This window comes from Rhineura floridana, chromosome 6 (assembly GCF_030035675.1).
Source record: "Rhineura floridana isolate rRhiFlo1 chromosome 6, rRhiFlo1.hap2, whole genome shotgun sequence".
Lineage (NCBI taxonomy): Eukaryota > Metazoa > Chordata > Lepidosauria > Squamata > Rhineuridae > Rhineura > Rhineura floridana.
In genome coordinates, this window is record NC_084485.1 from 77,182,737 (window position 1) to 77,202,102 (window position 19,366).

At 37.0% G+C, this 19,366-nt stretch overlaps 1 protein-coding gene across 2 annotated transcripts in view; it reads left to right on the forward strand.

The window, feature by feature from the left end:
• The window catches only part of SARS1 (seryl-tRNA synthetase 1), a 31,284-nt gene that overhangs the window by 4,321 nt on the left and 7,597 nt on the right, over positions 1-19,366 (forward strand). For both annotated transcript variants that reach the window (XM_061632516.1, XM_061632517.1), the window contains exons 3-8: positions 1,393-1,473; positions 13,687-13,845; positions 14,682-14,825; positions 15,097-15,252; positions 16,207-16,428; positions 17,340-17,469. In XM_061632516.1, coding sequence (XP_061488500.1) covers positions 1,393-1,473; positions 13,687-13,845; positions 14,682-14,825; positions 15,097-15,252; positions 16,207-16,428; positions 17,340-17,469 — 892 coding nt within the window. The remainder of the gene's footprint in view (positions 1-1,392; positions 1,474-13,686; positions 13,846-14,681; positions 14,826-15,096; positions 15,253-16,206; positions 16,429-17,339; positions 17,470-19,366) is intronic.

A 19,366-nucleotide genomic window follows, 5' to 3' on the forward strand; every position in this document is an offset into this window, starting at 1 on the left:
CCCCTTCCCCTTGTGCACTACCCATGCCATCTCGAAATCTACTCTGGAACATATATGTGAAATTCAGATTTTTTGCCCCGACATGCATCTCTTTAGACTTCCTCACATTAAATTGCACTTGTCGTTTTACCGCCCATTCACTCATTTTGGAGAGGTCCTTTTGGAGTTCTTCACCATCGTTTTGTTTTGTTTTAATGATCCTGAACAATTTTGTGTCATCAACAAACCTGGCCACCTCACTGCTCACCCCTAACTCTAGATCTTTTATGAACAAGTTAAAAAGTACAGGTCCCAATACTAATCCTTGGGGGACTCCGCTTTCTACATTCCTCTACAGGGAGAATTGTAGATTTATTCCTACTCTCTGCTTCCTGCTACTTAATCAGTTGCTGATCCACAAGAGGACCTCTCCTTTTATTCCATGACTGCTAAGTTTACGTAGGAGTCTTTGGTGAGGTACCTTGTTGAAAGCTTTTTGAAAGACCAAGTACACTATGTCAACTGGATCACCTCTAATGAGGTCTGTGGCCAAATTTGTCTACACAGCACAATTTAAGAGGCTAAAACATTCTGATTAAATTTTTCTTGTAGATTCTATTTTTACTTCATTTTATTGCTATTCTATTTTCCTTTAGTCCCATTCCATTTTATCTATTGTACTATTTTATATTTGTATTTTGTATTTTATATGCCTTCTATGGGTCTTTGACCGTAATAAATCTTGATTTGATTTGATTTGATTTGATCACCTCTGTCTATATGCTTGTTGATGCTCTCAAAGAATTGTAATAGGTTGGTGAGACAAGACTTACCTTTGCAGAAGCCATGCTGGCTCTGCTTCAGCAAGGGTTGTTATTCTATATGCTTGGTTATTTTATCTTTAATAATACTTTCCACCAGTTTTCCCAGGATAGACGTTAATTTATCCAGTCTGTAATTTCTGGATTCCCCCATGGATCCCTTTTTAAAAATTGTGAAAGTAGTGATTTACTCACAGGATGAAAGAACATCTGATACAATTTCCCCCCCTTAAATTTAAGAATAAGTTGCAACCTTGTTTAGAATTGTCATGTTTGTGTAGCAGAATTTTCTAATGAGAATATGAAAATTGAACCATTTAAAAGCAGCCATATTGTGTGTTTTTTAGCTACATAATATTCTAACTCAGTATCTTTACATTGGGGTAATTTTTCTTAACCTCTAGAAGGACAATAATGTTATCTATTTATTTTAAAGCATATTTAATATAGAATTTTATGATCTTTATGTCCAACTGGGAACCAATATTCAAACCAAGGGTCTCCTGCAAACTAATGTTTGTAGAATATTTTTGGTGTATCACTTTTTACTTTGCCAGTTTGATTTTATGTTTTTGTACTCCTGCATTTACAGAAAAAAGAGCCAGTGGGAAATGATGACCATATACCAGAAAATGCACAAAATCTTGATGAACTTACAGCAGACATCTTAGTAGTAAGTTATTTTCAACTAGTTTCTTGCTTAGCTATTCACTGGTTTTCAGTGTATTTGTGAAACATACTCTGGTGTTATGCTTTTTTCCACACACATATCACTTGTATAGTTTCAGTGTAGCATGTGTGTGTGTGTGTGACTAGAAAATATGCTAATTGCATTCTGATCCTTTTGTTTCCTTGGACTACTTTAATTGTTCAACTACTCACTGGTATCTAAGTCTGAGCAGTGGTCATTTTTTCCTCTGCAAGTTAGCTAGTTGTTTTTAAAAGTGTATTTTTTCACCTTTCTTATGCTAGCTGAAATTCTGTGAGGAGGGGTGGATCTACATTTTTTTCAGCAAAAAAATGTGGCCATTTGTCCCTCCCGTTGCTAATTTGTGGCCAAGGAAGGCCCCTCATCTCCTTTTCTCATGGGCAGGAACTCTGTGGGGCTTCCATGTTGGCCATTGCTCAGTCAAGGAACTACAGATGCTGTGGTTGAGGAAGCTCCTCTTCTCCTTTTCCTGCCCTAGCGCAGAGGGAAGGGGGCTTGGCTGGTTTGGCTCTGTGGCCCAGTTGCCTTGGCAGCATAGCAGCCAGACTATTCCCAGCCTTCCTTCAAGTTTTGAAACTGGGGAAGGGGTGGGGATTGCTTCACAACTCCTGGGATGATCCCCATTCATCAACCCTTGTACTATAAGGCTGGGAAGAAGGATCAGGTCACTGTACTTGCCAAACAATGGTAGCTCATTCACCATAGTATGTGGAAGCCTATGTGAGAGTAAGGGCCAAGCAAGTTAAGATGGTAGGACATCCACAATCAGATCTCCTGATGAATTTCATAGGTCAAAGGAGGAGGGAATTAGATTGTGGAAGCAGTGCTAAGGGAATTTTTTTAACTATTTGCCCCTGCACCTTTTTTAACCTAACTTTCCCTGCTCCCAATGCTTATATTTGCCTCAAGAGAGAAAGTATATAGGTATCAGATGGTCCTTGTATTATCATTATTACTTTCACAGTCTACAGGGCAAATTGATATTTGATGGATGAGTTTAGATCAGGAAGTGATAGACAGTAATAGTGCTACTTCACTTCTCCCACTGTGCAGCTATGTTAAACTTAAAAACAAAAACCTGTGGGACATCTGGTTATAGATCTCCTTGCATTAGGATTACCGTATATTCCGGCGTATAAGACGACTTTTTAACCCTGGAAAATCTTCTCCAAAGTCGGGGGTCGTCTTATACGCCGGGGGTTGTCTTATTAGGGTTGCCATATTGCCTGGATAGCCGGGTTTTACCCGGATTCTAAGCATGCCACTCGGCGTCCGGCTAGCCCCTTAGGTGGCCCGGATTCTCAGCTTTCATTTAAAAAAAAAAGTAAGTTTCTAGGGGGTGTGGTTCTCGAGATATATATAAAAACGTCAGGCACCCCCCCCCGGTTAAATCTTTTTTAAAACTACTGTATAGCACTTCGTAGCTTTAACCCCGCCCATTCAGGATTTCAGCCAATCAGTGAAGTGTTTGTTTGGTGGCAGTGTCTGCAAAACCTCATTGCGAGGCCAGAAAATGGTGGTTTCCCCTCCTGTTTATCTGAAAATCTCATAAATTGGGTAGGTATATACATTTCAGTTTTTCCCCCTGTTGTGTGTAGGAGTCAGATCCTGGGCAGTGTTTTGAAAACCTTCCCAATAGTTGCTTTTGGGGGTAAAAACAGTGCTAATCCCATATGTCCAGAGTAAATCCTATTGAATTCAGTAGGAATTACTTTTGAGTAGACATGATTATGAATGTGCTGAAAATCAATGGGACTTTGGAGTGAATGTAAAAAAGAATTGTGTTTGTGTTCTCTTTCTGCCCCCCCCAGTCCTATTTTAGAGCAAGTAGGCAGGGCTTACTTAGGTATTGCAGTTTTTATTCTGTAGGAAACTAATACTGATTTTTAAAAAACTAATACTGATTTTTCTGCAATGACCAATTGGTTTGACAATAAACTATTATATGGGCTGTATGTATTTATACATCTGCAGTGTGTGCGTGTGTGTATGGAGTCTTTCCAACACCCCTGTGAGGTAGGGTTGCAAACCAAGGCAGCTCACAACAAGAAATAAAGCCATTTAAAATCCAATAACCATAAAAACAAGTATAAACAGTTGCAAAACAGTGTAAAGTGGCATGATTCGGAATTTTGGGTTGTGTGAATGAAGTTGCTTATCACTTGAGGTTGCATTTCCCTGTTTGAGTAAGCCCCATTGAATACGCTGGGACTTGCTTCTGAATAAATAAATTTAGGATTGCACTATAAATATCTTTACAGTTTGTGTAAATAATAAATATATTTGATAGTTATGCTTATATAAATATTTCTTCATTTATCATATTTTTGGTTTTTGGTTAGGAATCCTGACTGGTTGTGAGATGCTTAGTTTTTTGCCTTATAGGAATCTTGTTGTGGTTGGTATGGTATTACATTTAGGAAAGTGTTACTGCCTTCTGTATTTTTTTTTCCTATTTGCATTTCACTTATCTTTTTTTTATATATATAATTTTTTATTCAAATTTTTCAAAAGACAAACAAAACAAAGTAAAAAAACATAACAATACAAAAAAAAATAAAAATAAAATAGTTGACTTCCGATTTGTCGCAGATCAGCTATAAGTATATAATATACATCAAACCTGTCCCTTAATGTATACATACAGGATCACTTTTCTCCATAGGCTATCTTAGTTAATCGTCAAATCCCAATATCATCATTTTATTTTGATCTTTCAACAAAAAGTCTAAGAGAGGCTTCCATTCCTTAAGAAATGTGTCTGTCGATTTTTCTCTAAGTAGACATGTCAATTTATCCATCTCTACTAAGTCCATTAATTTCAATAGCCATTCTTCCGTTGTTGGTGTTGATTCCATTTTCCACTTTTGTGCATATAATAATCTTGCTGCCGTAATCATATATAATATTATTCTTCCATATTTCTTTTCTATTTGTTTATCCATAAAACCCAATAAAAAAAATTCTGGTTTTGACTGAATATTTATCTTTAGAATTTTTTGCATCATCCTACCTATCTGTGCCCAAAATGATTTTGCCTTTTTACACAACCACCACATATGATAAAATGATCCTTCTTGTTGTTTACATTTCCAACAAACATTAGAAACATTACTATACATTTTTGACAACTTTTCTGGAGTCATGTACCAACGGTACATCATTTTATAGAAATTTTCTTTAAGATTATAGCATAGTGTAAATCTCAAGCCTTTTTTCCACATATTTTCCCATTGATCCATTTGTATGTTATAACCAAAAATTTTTGCCCACTTTACCATACACTCTTTTACTTGTTCTTCCTCCATATCCATTTTCAGTAAGAGTTTATACATTTTCGCAATTGTATTTTCATCATTTGTACACAAACCTATTTCAAAATCAGATTTACTTATTTCAAACCCATACATTTTCTTGTCCATTTTATATCTTTCTAACAATTGTAAATAGGCAAACCATTGAGAACTATATCCTTCCTTTATCAGTTGTTCTCTCTCTTTCATTATATATTCTCCATGTACATTTTCTAATAGTTCTTGATAAGTTAACCATTTCTCTTTTCCAGCCATTTCTCTTCTGTAAAACGCTTCTTGACTTGAGACACATAATGGTATTTTCGAATAAAACCTTGGTTTATATCTATTCCATATTTTCAACAGAGGACGTCTTATAAAATGATTATTAAAGTCTACATTTACTTTTACTTTGTCATACCATAGATATCCATGCCATCCCCACTTCAGGTTATGGCCCTCCAAATCCAATAGTCTTTTATTCCTCAATAAAATCCATTCCTTTATCCAGACTAGACAGCAGGCAGCAAAATAAAGTCTCAGATTTGGTAATCCCAGTCCTCCTCTTTCTTTGGCATCTTGTAGTAGTTTAAATTTAACTCTTGGTTTTTTTCCTTGCCATACAAATTTAGAAATATCTTTTTGCCATTGTTTAAAAGGTAAATCAGAGGATATTACAGGTATTGTTTGAAACAAAAACATCATTCTCGGTAATACATTCATTTTTATCCCAGATATTCTACCCATTAATGACAATTGTAGTTTATCCCATCTTAGCAGATCTTTCTTAATCTCTGTCCATAATTTTTCATAATTATTATGAAACAACTTTGAATTTTTATTTGTCATAATGATACCTAAATATTTCAACTTTTTCTCTATTGTAAAATCTATCTTGTCCATTAACTCTTTCTGTTCCCTTAAAGTTAAATTTTTCACCAACATCTTTGTTTTTTGATTGTTGATCTTAAATCCTGCTAACGGTCCAAATTCTTTTAATTTGTCCATCAATACATTAATTCTTTCCAAAGGGTTTTCTAATACAATTATCAAATCATCAGCAAATGCTCTCAATTTATATTCTTCTTTTTTTATCTTTAATCCCGAAATCCTTTTATCTTGCCTTATATCTCTAAGCAGCACTTCTAAGAACAGAATAAATAAAAGGGGAGATAATGGACATCCCTGTCTTGTACCCTTTTGTATTTCACATGAATCCGTTAAATCTCCGTTAACAATTATCTGAGCCTTCTGAGATGTATAAATCGATCTAATCCATTTTATAAAATTGTCTCCAAAATCCATTTGCTCCAAAACCTGAAAGATACATTTCCAATTCAAATTATCAAATGCTTTTTCAGCATCTAAAAAAATCAAAGCTGCTTGTTTATCATTTCGTTGTTCTAAATATTCCAACACATTCAAGACATTCCTGACGTTGTCACGTAATTGTCTTTTAGGTAAAAACCCTGATTGATCTTCCTGGATAAATTGTTGCAATATTATTTTCATTCTTTCTGCCAAGATCATTGTAAAAATTTTATAGTCATTATTCAATAGAGATATCGGCCGATAATTTTTTGTTTTAGTTAAATCTTGCTCCTCTTCAGGTATTAATGTTATGTTAGCATTTTTCCAACTATCCGGTATCATTCCCTCTTGCAGAATAGAATTCATTGTATACTGTAAAGGTAGCAAGAGTTCTTCCTCCAAACATTTATAGTACATTGCAGATAACCCATCTGGTCCTGGCGCCTTTCCTAATTTAATTTTGTTTATAGCTTCAGATATCTCTCTTGACGTAATAGGGCCATTAATAGCTTGTCTCTGAAAGTCTGTAATTTTAGGCAAATTCTGTTTAGATATATACTCTTCTATTTTTTCAGATGGGATTTCCTGACACTTGTACAATGTTGAATAATATTGATGAAAAATCTTTTTGATTTTTACATTATCTGTCAGCATCTCATCTCCTTGTATCTTTAAAATAATATTTTTTTGACGTTCTTTTCTTAATTTATATGCTAACCATTTCCCCGGTTTATTTGCAAATTCAAAAGTCCTTTGTTTAGCAAAATTTAGTTTCCTTTCAATTTCTCTAACTGTCAGCATTGATACTTGCTTCTGTAACATTTTAATTTGATTTACAATAGAAACTTTAGTTGGATTCTTTTTCAATTCTTCCTCTTTTTGTTTTATTTCTTCCAAAATTAATTGCATTTTCTGTTGTTTCTTTTTTTTTAATCAGAGTTACATTTAATAAAATATCCCCTCATAAATGCCTTACTTGTATCCCAAACAATATTTTCATTTGTTCCTTTATGTAAATTATATTCAAAAAACTCTTTTAATTTCTTCTTACATTCTTGTACTACTTTGTCATTCTGTAATAAAGATTCATTTAGTCTCCATCTAAATCCAAGATTTTTTCTTTTTAAAGTTAATATCACAGGATTGTGGTCCGAAAAAGTTTTTGGTAATATATCCATTTTAAAAATATCCTTCGCTAGAATTTTAGACATCCAAATCATATCAATCCTCGAGAATGTTTTATGTCTTTCTGAAAAATAAGTAAATTCCTTTGCGTTATCATTTATATATCTCCAGGTATCCACCAATTCTAAATTTTCCATCAGTTCAAAGCAAATCTTCGGTAATTTACCCTGTGTCTCTTTAATATTTTTTTCAGAAAGTCTATCAATTTTTGGTGAGATTACCCCATTCCAATCACCCATGACGCACCAATGATCATATGAAAACTCTGACAATTTTTCCATAAGTCCTGTGTAAAACCTTGTTTTATCTTCATTGGGGGCATAAATACCCACTATCAAATTTTTTATGCCCTGTAAAGTAATTTCAACCCCCACAAATCTACCACTATCATCCAGTAATATCAATTTAGGAAACAATTGTGGGTTAATGTAAAGAACAACTCCATTTTTTTTTTTGATCCAGCCGAAATAAATTCTTCACCCAAATTTTTACAAATCAAATATTTGGAATCTTTCTTCTTAATATGAGTTTCTTGTAAACAAATTATATCCAATTTTAATTTTTTCAAATAATGAAACACTTTCTTTCTCTTCTGCGCCGTGTTGGCTCCATTTATATTCCAAGTTAGATATTTGTAATCCATCTTTAAGCATGTATTTTAAAATGTGTCTGATGCTCCCTTTAATCCATCATCTTCCTTCCCCTCCTCTGCATGTTCTTGTTGACTTTGTTTCCCAGGAATTATATCCATATCTTTGAGTTTATCTTCTTCCATGTCTTTTGAAGCTTTTCTCAAGAAATCCCTTGCTTTTTGAACAGTATTCAATCGATATTTCTGTTGTCTGAATGTAAAAATCACTCCTTCTGGAACATCCCATCTAAATTGAATTTTGCATTGCTTAAGTTTTTCTGTAAAGAAAGCATATTCTTTTCTCTTACGTAAAACTCTAATAGGAATTTCTTTCAACACCAGTATTTCCTTACCATCAATTTTAAAGGTATTGTTGAAGTGTTGTTGTAATACCATATCTCTGGTCGTCTTCTTTATAAAGTGAACAAGCACATCTCTTGGAATTTTTTTCATTGTTGCATATCTGGAATTAATTCTATAAACTTTATCTATTTCAAATTTCATCCGATCTTCATTCAAATCCAAAAATTTTACTAAAGCATTAACAGTTTTATCTCTGATGTGTTCACCTGTTTCCTCAGGGATTGCACGGAATCTCAAACAATGCATTTCACTTATCTTTAACCTCACTCCGTTACAGCCATAGAAGCAACAGCACTCCCATTAGTGATAAGAACAAGAATTTATAATTATTATTTCAATTAAAACAAGAGGCTTATCAATACTTTGAAGAGGACCAGATATTTATTTTCTTTCTGAGCCCAGGACTGGGTCTTTCATGATGCCCGGTGTGTGTGTGGGGGGGGGGAGCAGGAGAGTAGTCGATAAGACAGACATCCTGGCATTGATAATCGAATTAGCAAGGTATGTGTGGGGTTGTTGTACACTTCCAGGCTCAGTTTCATTTTGAGTATGGAGGTGGAACCTGTGTAGATGTGGTTATCAAAGGGAGAAGAAATTTTGAGTTAAGCAAAGCTCTGCTTTTTGTTTGATTAAGCAGGGGTAGTCTTATACGGCGAGTATATCCCAAACTCTATATTTTAACTGGAAAAGTTGGGGGTCGTCTTATACGCCCAGTCGTCTTATACGCCGGAATATACGGCAGTTAGCCCTTAGTTTTGTTGAACTCTGTAGGAGATACAGCCATGTAATGTTTATGATTAGGTGGCTTCTAGATGCTGTGAGCTTTATACTCTGGTGGTTCATTGGCAGAGCTTGGAAATAATTTGTTACAAGTAACAAATTACTTGTAATTCATTACTTTTTTGAGGAACGAGTGGGTAATTCCTTTGCATTTTGATTGTAATAGGAGTCATTTTGTTACTTTTATGGAGTAATTGTAATGTTTCCAGCATTACCTTTGGGCATTACTTTTTTTTGGGGGGGAGCAGGAGAAGTCTTCTGCTCCTCTGATTTGTGGATCAAAATCATGTGCCTCAAACTGGGCTTATGTGCCAAGTCGCTTTTCCCTCATGCTCTGTGGGTGGGTAAGGCAACGAGGGGGAGAGTGAGACGGGGTAGAGTGGAGAAAATAATTGTTTTAAAAAATGGATGGTGGTGATGAAGAATGGAGTGGAGGAAAAAGGAGCTGGAGGGCAAGAACATGGATAAAGGAGGAGAAGGAGGAGGCAGCAGAATGGAGATAAAGAACCATGAAGGTGAAAGATGACAGTGTGTGTGTGTGTGTGAATACTGTGTTTGCACTTGGCACACAAAGTGGCCTCCACCACCCTCTCTGGCTCCTGTGCTGCATTTGCAGTATTTTAACTTTTTTGCATCTTGGGAAAATGTTTGCTTGGGTGAGTGTCCCTTAGTTGGTGGCAGGTCAGGGTCTGGGAGGTGGTTAAGTGAGAGAGATTATGCTTGCTGGCTGAGAGGGGGCATTTGGTTTGATGTGCAAAGATCTGAGTAGTGGCTTCTGCCTCCTTCGCCCCCCTTCCATACCAGTGGAGAGACCACCATTGCTGTCTTGTAGATAAAAAATTTATTCTACTACCTCAGTATGTGTGTGTTTATTTTTAATGTTGTTTTAGGCTACTTAGCTGTACAGCAGCCAAGGCCAGCACCTTCTGGATGTTTTTTTAAAAAAGCAACTGAAATGGAATTGTAGTGATTACTTTTGAGAAAAAGTAATCAGCTACTTTCAGAGTAATTGTAATTGTGACAGTAATTACTACTTTTTGTGGGCCATGCAATTATAACTGTAATTTATTACTTTTAAAAAGTAATCTTCCAAGCTCTGTTCATTGGAGATCATACTAACTTTTCTTAGGCTCTGATAATTTTGTTCTAGGCTTTACTCTTCCTATGGAGAGGTGTCTGTTTATACTCTCAGGGCATCATTCATTACAGTAACAACAGAAATGGTGAAGTATTTGTGGTTTTAGTATTTTCCTTTTGGAGTCTCCATTGTGAGATAGGTTTTTGCCACAGCCCAGCAGATATGTGGTGTCATGCAGCAGGAACTTGATGAACATTCAGACTTTGTAGGCTATAACATTACGCAGTTTAGCATCTGATGGACTGCAGTAACTGGTGCACTGTGGTGTAGCCTGAGAATCTTGAGTTTGGTAGGCCTCTACAGTATGTATATCTTCACTGAAAGGATTTTAATGATATAATCTGTTGTGTTAATCTTTCTCATTAAACAAGGCCAGATAGTAGATTTTTAAACAGCTTGTGTCTGGCCGTGGTTGCTGCAGAACACTCACCTCCATCATTGCTGTAATATAATCCACCCCTATTTTGTGGATGTTTCTGGATATAGTTTCAGTCTCGTTTTCTAACACTGTATTTTGAAAATAACTTCATTGCACTTTTTGTTTCCTGCTTTGTAGACTGAAGGTGATAGTAGTCAAGCAGTCAAACAACCCAGGCAAAAATAATCTTTAACAAAAACATATACAGCCAAAAACAAAGTTAAGGGGGGAAATATACAAAAGCATATACAAATACTTGAATAATAAAACCTTAGTAGGCCAAATCCTATACAGTGCATTTCAATATAAGCCAAGGAAAACAGAACACTTCTTTTTAAACTTCATTTGTAAACAGCCATCCTGAATAAACAATTGTTCTTCAATATAATCATCAATACAAATGTTTCTAGGCCAATTAATAAAAACAACATCTTCCATCAAAATTATTTATCTTCTTTCTGTAAAGTCAAAGCTTCTGGTGTGCATATGTATACACACACTTTACAACGGAAATTTGAAAAGAAGTGTTTTATCTTCCAACATTTTTTATACAAGAGCTGAAACCTATTGGTTTTGTTTAGGTTTTCCCCCTGTTGTATTAGGCCACTAATGAAGACCTTTGTGTTGAAACATGTTTAACTTAGGTTGAAATTCAATGTATATGATTTGGCCTTCTAGGTTTTTTATTTTTGTGGTGTTTGTATATATTTATTATTATTATTTATTTGATTTATATCCTGCCCTTCCTCCCAGCAGAAGCACAACTATATGATTACTTTTCTAATAAAGAATTCTGTATTTTTGGACATATTTCCCCTCTTTGTTTTAGACTGAGTGAGGGCTGAATTTGTTGTGTATACTTGTAACCAGATACTTTTTGTTGAATTGTTAACCTATGTTCAGTACGATTGTCATGCAGGTGGCCCAGAGAAACTCTGAGAGTGTCTTTATGGGCTCCTCAGATTAACTCCAGAATTGTTTTGGAAAGATCTTGGATTAGTCTTTCTAGTTTCGACTTGCTGTTGGAACAATTTATAGTGGGTTTGCTGTAAAGAGTCATGTGACACCTTAAAGGCAGGTCCATGATAGCTTATGCCATGTGTTGAGCCAGCAAGGGACCAATTACCTATTGAGTAAAATAGGAACTGGACCCGATTGTATGCATTCTGCATATTTTCAACCACGTTGGGGGTTGTGCAAGCCAAAGCTATCCTCTTCATAATCAAAAATATGCGACGTAAATTTATGTCAGTAGACATTCCTGCTTGTAAAACTTTAGTTTTTCTAGTTGCAGACTTTGTTGGTGTATTGGACAAGAACTGGGAAGGCCCAGGTTCAATTCTGTACTTGGTAATGAAATTCACCGGGTGACTTGTGCCAGTCACTGTCTCATAGCCTAACCTACTTCATAGGATTACTTTGAGGATAAATTTGTGAGGGAGAAACATGTACACCAGCTGGAGCTCCTTGGAGAAAAGGCAGGATATAAGTGTAACAATACATATTTGTTTTTTAAAGGGGTGTGTTTACTGTCAAATCATAGATCATTTGAAAAAAGTCATACTTGCTGTTGTATCCCTATATGGCTTGCTATTGTCCCAGCAACAGCTGCTTCTCTGGGAGTAGAAAACCAAATGCAGAGATTCAGTAGGAAACATAGCTTGTACTGTCTGTGCACTTGTAGTAAAAACAGAAGATGCTAAGCCTTCTGACCTCCTCAAGCTTCTGTCCAGGCACCAGCTGCTGGGCATACAGCATCTGCCATGTTGGTAACGTCAGGGGTCACAGAATTTCTGCCTCATGCAGCCTTGCAGCTGCTTCTACAGACACTCTAAAAGCTGTAGAATCTATCAGTTAATTTACCATGCGTTGTATTTTCAGCTCTATTGTAGTATGATAGTGGAACTCTACCCTAGGAGATCTGAGTTGCTTCCTCATTATGTTCATTTCAGTGACGGGCCAAGATATGTTCATTTAGGCATGCATTATATGGACAGACTTGCTAACTCAAATTGCCCTGTTTGGGATTGTTGTTTTTTGTTCTAGTGTTGGTTGGTTAAGTTATTTTAATGGTTTGAATTTTAAGCCGCCCTGAGAATCCCATAGAAATAGAAAGTGTGGGTAAAAGCATTTTAATAAATAAGCTATTTGCCATGCTGCTTGTCGCATTACCCATTTTTCAGTATAAGAATAAGATAGGTATGGATCTTTGTAAGCCAATAGATCCCCCTTATTTTAGCAGGCACACTCAGAAGGGAGAGGGATCCTATACATACAAACAGCCAACTAATTCTCTTAGCTTGGATCCTTATGTAGTCCAAACAGCATTTTCTGTGCATAAGAGAAAAGCATCCGCAGGCTTCCGAGAACCCTAAGATTTGTAGAAGCACCAAAAAAGGGAGGGACCATAAGGGGAGCAGTCCCAAAGCAGCCCAGTGGGGACGGAGCATATGAGCACATAATGCTGACTCTTGGCAGGGTGATGGTAGAATGGAGTGTTTTGGGAAAGGGCGTGGTTGGCTAACTGCAGTCCTGAATAGAAACACTTCACAGTGTGGTGTTTTATTGCAGATCTCACTTGCTCTTTTTAAATGCCTAACTGTTTAATGGAGACATGTCTTGTGTTCATAACACTGACAGCTGGACAGTAGCACAAAGGGTTCTTGGCAGGGATATTCTGTTGACTTGAATAACTGTTTTGAATTAGAAACTTCATCAACCAGCTATAGTCTTGTCCTTTGGACCTCAATTTGTGTCACAGCTCTCTCTAAGATTTATACATATTGCATAATGCAAAACCAGTCCTTGATGAGGCTCTCAGTGTGTGAGCCAGAGTTCTTATCTGGCCTTGTGTTAGTAGCAGACTAGGTATTGCCATTTACCCTGAGTCCCATAGAACTAGTGTTGATTCTTGGTGATGTTAAACTGTCAGCTGAAAGGTGAACCCAAAGTCAGTAGAATTATGGTTACTAAAAAGATGTTTTGCTTTTCACAAGGTATTCTTTTCTTCTTATCTTCCTTATATTATGACATTCCCAGTGATTCCTTTGTATTTCAGGGTCTTCAAGTAAGCCAGATAAAGAAAGTCCGCCTTCTAATTGATGAAGCAGTACTGAAGTGTGATGAAGAGCGCTTGAAGCTGGAAGCAGAGCGGTTTGAGAACCTTAGAGAAATTGGAAATCTCCTTCATCCCTCTGTCCCAATCAGTAATGATGAGGTAGGAGCAAATTCCATGCCTTTTATATCAATGTGCATGGAAGATAGTATGTAGTAGCTTTGTGCACCTGTGTTCGAGTGTCCTGCTGATAGGAAGATAGGTTGAAGAAATGAATGCAATTTCTTTATAAAATGGTGTTCCCCATAGAGGCGGAAGTCACAAATGTAAAAGATCCCAAATAAACACAAAATTCTGTTCTCATTTACAAAATGTATTATTTATTTATTTTTATTACATTTATATATCGCCCTTTCTCCCAGTATGGGAAACAGACATGATATTTGGCTTGGAACCAACCTCTTGTCCAACAAGACAATTTTTCTTTTAATAATATTGTTGAGAGGACCTGATATAATACTGGGTTGACTGGATTTTGCATTGGAATCCTTAGCTCTGTAATTGCCTTGGATTGTTGCTGTGGAGACATCATACTCATCCAAGTTGTTGGCAAGTAGTAATTTTGCAAAGCACTTAAGAGCGCTGTTGGGTGCTTCTGTGACAGCATTGCAGGGAACCAACAGACCATCAAATCTTGTCCTTGCTTTGTCTGCACCTCTGCCCTTTTTCAGGGCAGAGCAAACCCTTGCATCAGCCTCTCTTGGATCAGTCTATGGAATGCAGGCTGCAATGTGCCACGAGTAGAGAGCAAATGCAGTGCAGGAAGGCTTCTGGCAATTTAAGTGCTACTATGCATATAAATGTCAGCCAGGATTGTGCATGTGGACAGATAAAATTTAATTGTTCATGAGATGTTTGCTTGAGAAATTATTGTTTCTGTTGAGTTGTTCAGTAGAGCTCTAGAATAAAACATTTTCTCCTTTTTACTGCATGGGTAGGATGCAGATAACAAAGTCGAGAGGTTATGGGGAGACTGCACAGTGAGGAAGAAGTATTCTCATGTGGACTTGGTTGTCATGGTGGATGGCTATGAGGGAGAAAAGGGAGCTATTGTAGCTGGAAGCAGAGGATACTTTCTTAAGGTGAGAACTTAAAAATCTTTATCTGTGGAATGTGGAGAGAAAAATGGAATTGGAAGCCCTAAAGTAAACTTATTTATTTAGAAACGTATACCCTGCTTTCCAAAGCAAAAAAACATTCCTAAGGCACTTTGTGTGAACATCTAAGCTATAGAAGAATGTCAGAATACAAAGTTTCTGCTAGTGCCATTTCAAGAGGGAGGTCTTGGGAGGACCTGAGAGATTTTTGGAGCAGAATGTTGACCTACCTACTCCCTTGTTTGTTGTTCTGTAGGGTGCCCTGGTTTTTCTAGAGCAAGCACTCATTCAGTATGCCCTGCAGACGCTGCTCAGCAAAGGTTACACTCCTGTTTACACACCTTTCTTCATGAGAAAAGAGGTGATGCAGGAAGTGGCGCAGCTAAGTCAATTTGATGAAGAGCTCTACAAGGTAAGGTGGAAGGATAAGATTACTCTTTTAGTAGCACTCTGTATTAGCTTCTAAACAAGTTTTATGTTGCTTATCTTATTAATGTGTAATCCGATTGTTCATGGAGTCATGTGGAATTTTTCAAATTTTGCAGGTAAACTTTCAACAGGATGGCTGTATTTCAATATTTGATGTTTGTTTCAAACATCTGCACACTTTTTCTTTAAAAAGTGCTTCTATCATCAACCAGAGTCAGTGCTAATAATTTATAATAATAAAAAGGAATGTCAGGCTAGTAGTTTAAAGGGTTTGTTACCATTATTTCTAATAGTTATAGGTATCATGTCATATCTTCCTCATTTTTGGATCCATTTCTAAGGTACCATGAAGTACTAAAGTATTTTGGCCTCTTTGGGAGTTTGTCAGTGGAGGTTTGGACAGTTATTGAAGTTTTCATATGGAAAAGTAATTGCTGATAGTTTTAGCTAAGCAAGCAGTAGTTTAGTCTGCAAGGACTTTCATTGGAAGGGCCCACTTTGTCTGTGAACGTATCTGATTCCCAGAGCTGGAAAGTGAGCTTGATTTCATTTGACTTGCCTTTGAAGCCTGCCGATTTCCCCCCCTTAACAGGGAAACAACAGAATTTGGGGAGAAATCAGAGTGGCAGCTGATGTGAAGGTTAAGAGAGTTGGGATGCTGAAAGGTGATAGAGGTAGACATTTGGACTGAAGAAATGTAGGCTTATATAAACAATGAGAGCATCTGAGGCACTGACTTGAAATCCTGACACTAAATCGGCTGTCTCAAAGAATGATATCGTAAATATATGAATACTTCTATTTGCTAAATTAGTGGTGGATAGATATCTGTTATTTTTCTGCTGGTTGAAAGTTGCTGTTAGTTTGAAATGGACCAGTTCATTTATATAACATCTTGCTGCTCTGGTCTAATGCACTAATTTCTTCCACTTCTCAGGTACTTGGCAAAGGCAGTGAGAAGAGTGATGATAACACTATTGATGAGAAATATCTGATTGCTACATCTGAACAGCCAATTGCTGCATTGCACAGGGATGAATGGCTGAAGCCAGAGGACCTTCCCATCAAATATGCTGGGCTGTCTACCTGCTTCCGCCAGGAAGTTGGTTCACATGGCCGTGATACCAGAGGCATTTTCCGTGTGCACCAATTTGAAAAGGTATTGCAGCAGCAAAAGCTCCTTTCTATCCAGGGTTCCATCTAGCTAAGTCATTATGTGATCAGAATGACTTCTGTTTGCACAACGGAACTTCCCCTCCAGAGCAGATTTGGGGGCAGGAGGAGGAGGAGGAGAGGGAGGTGAAGTTAGGTTGCGTGAATGGAACTCGTTCTACTTGTACAGTGATTTAGTTTGATTCAATCCTCAGATAGTGTGTTGTTTTACATTTCAAGATGTGCTACTGAAGAAGATTGCATGGTCTAAATATTTTTGGCAACTGAAAGTGCTGTTCATTTCTAATAGACTGTTTATGGTAACTGAAAGGGTTGTTTATATGCAGTAGGCTATTAGCCATTTTTTCTGTTTCAGTATACGCTATATCATGTTATAGTGCTTAGAAGCTGGTTTATCTGGCAACTGAAAGCATTGTTTGGCTGCATTAGGCTGTTAAGTTGCATTCGTCTCCATTTTATTATTGTGTTCAGAAGTTGTTTTATTATATTGCTATTTCTTTTTGGCAAGGATATTTTTAATAAAATTTGCAGAGGGGTTTTTTTTGTCCTGACTTTTCATACTTTTAGAAGCCGAGGGACCCAGTATTGTCCTCAAAGGAACTGACTTTAGGGTTTGGTGTTAGGTTAGGTAATCCCAAGATACAGAACAGTATAGTTATTATATTCCAGGATTTGAGTTCCTCTTCTATTTAATCTTTACGAAGGATTGCTGTGCAGGTAAATAACACATCAGGTCATCTTAGAGTGAGGGAGACAAAAGGGCTTGTTATGCTTATGTTCAGGCTGTCTTTCCACTATCTTCCATATTTGTGTGTTTGGCACTAACAAAGTAAAATACTGTAACCCTCTTTTTTGTTTCCCGCTCTAAAGTTTGTTTCTGCTCTTGATCCACTTTAGATCGAGCAGTTTGTCTATGCATCACCTCATGATAACAAGTCTTGGGAGATATTCGATGAAATGATTGCAGCTGCTGAAGAGTTCTATCAATCTCTGGGCATCCCTTACCATATTGTGAATATTGTCTCGGGTATGTATTATACAGCCACAAGAGTGGCTGTATACTATAGCCAGCATGGGTTTTTCACATTCCGCAATGTTAAATTGAAAATACCCCCCATGCCATTCTGATCCTTCCCATAAGCTCATTTCAAAACAAAACCTTATAAAACTTATAATCCTGAACTCAGGAACACTTGTTTAATAACCCTCTAAATTTTCATTGTGATGCACAAAACAGTCAGAGAGAATCTAGAGTTCAAAGTATAAACAGAGAGAGAGAAAAACCAGACCCCTTTTGGACTTTTTTGTGTCAGAATTCTCATAATCTGTTGAAATTAATAAAAAATCAGCCATGTTCACAGAGTACTTGTAACCCTATTACTGACCTTGCCCCATACTCTGACCTTTATCCTCTGCAGTTTAAAAGTTAAAAAAATGCCTGGCTGATGTTTAATTAATTTAAGAAATTTTGGCTTGAACTCAATGATAATGTCGGGCATGCGCAGTAAGAACCAACTGCCAGTGTTCTAAAAGCCAGACTCACAGCTGCTTGGCTTACCTAATCGGGGCCACACCCACATCAGACTTTGATTTCACATGAGACAGTCATGGCTTCCCCCGGAGAATCCTGGGAAGTGTAGTTTGTGAAGGGTGTTGAACTCAAATTCTTTATTGCATAGTCCACAGACCTCAGCAATCAGACAATTAAAACACATACATACAATAAAACATTATCAATAACAATAAATAAAATCAGGACTTGAGCCTAAGCAAATTCTTCCTTTTCTGCATGGCCTGATTTATAAATTTGCCTACGCATAAGGTAATGGATTCATCAGAGCCCTGGAGAAGAACAGTTAAAAGTGTATTTTTAGACCGGCCTGGGAATGATAAAAGAATTGGCGATAAAAGATCATTTCTAAGACAATCATAAAATTCACAGTAAAATAAAACATGCGAGACGGTCTCAATCTCTTGTGCGTTACATGGGCAATACCTAAGATTTCTTGGGAGTCTTATCAAACCTGCCCTCGAGAAGTCTCGAGGGGAGGACATCAAAGCAGGCCAAAGTAAAAGCCCTCCTATATTTAGGGACAGTTAGCCAAAATAAGTAACGCATCCCATCGGCATAAGGTAGAACACTCAGGCCTAACGCCTGAGGAGAACAAGGGCCGGATGCCTTGACCAGTAGCTCTTGATTGTCTATATCAAATAATCTGCGTTTTACCAATGCCTTAGCGGCTGTAACTTCCATATTTAATAGTTCTGGAGGGGAGAGACCGGCTGATGAAACTTTTTCCATGACCAATTTAGGCCATGATAAATTAAAAGAAGGATTTAAGACTCGCCTAACGTAAGATTCGGGGGGGAGTATGGAAGAGCAGCGGAGCCAAAAATAAATTGTATATAATCAAGTTAAACATTGAATAGAATTTAATCCTGCTTCCAGCAGAAGTGTAGCCCCGGAAACGCATCTGGGAACACCAAAAATAGTTCTTAAGAAAGGATGGAGGTTACCATCCAAGCACCCTTTGTAATATGGAATCCAAATAGGGGCCCCATAAAGCAATGATGGGATAATTTTAGCACGGATTATACGTATGGCTGCCGGAACAAATTTTCCTCCGTTGGTAAAATAAAAACGAGTTATGGCACCTAAATTTTTAGTCGCTTTTGCTTTTATATAATTAACCTGAGAAGTCCAACAGCATGACTCTTGAAACCAGATCCCGAGGTATTTATAAGAATTTACCTGCTCAATTTTAGTGGAGCCTAAGTACCAGGGGAATCTTACCTTCCTCTTTGAGAACACTATCACCTTAGACTTAGCGTGGTTAATAGTTAAGATGTTGTCATTACAATAGGCTGCAAAGCCAGAAAGAAGTCTTTTTAGACCCAGCTGGGTTCGTGATAGTAGAACTGTG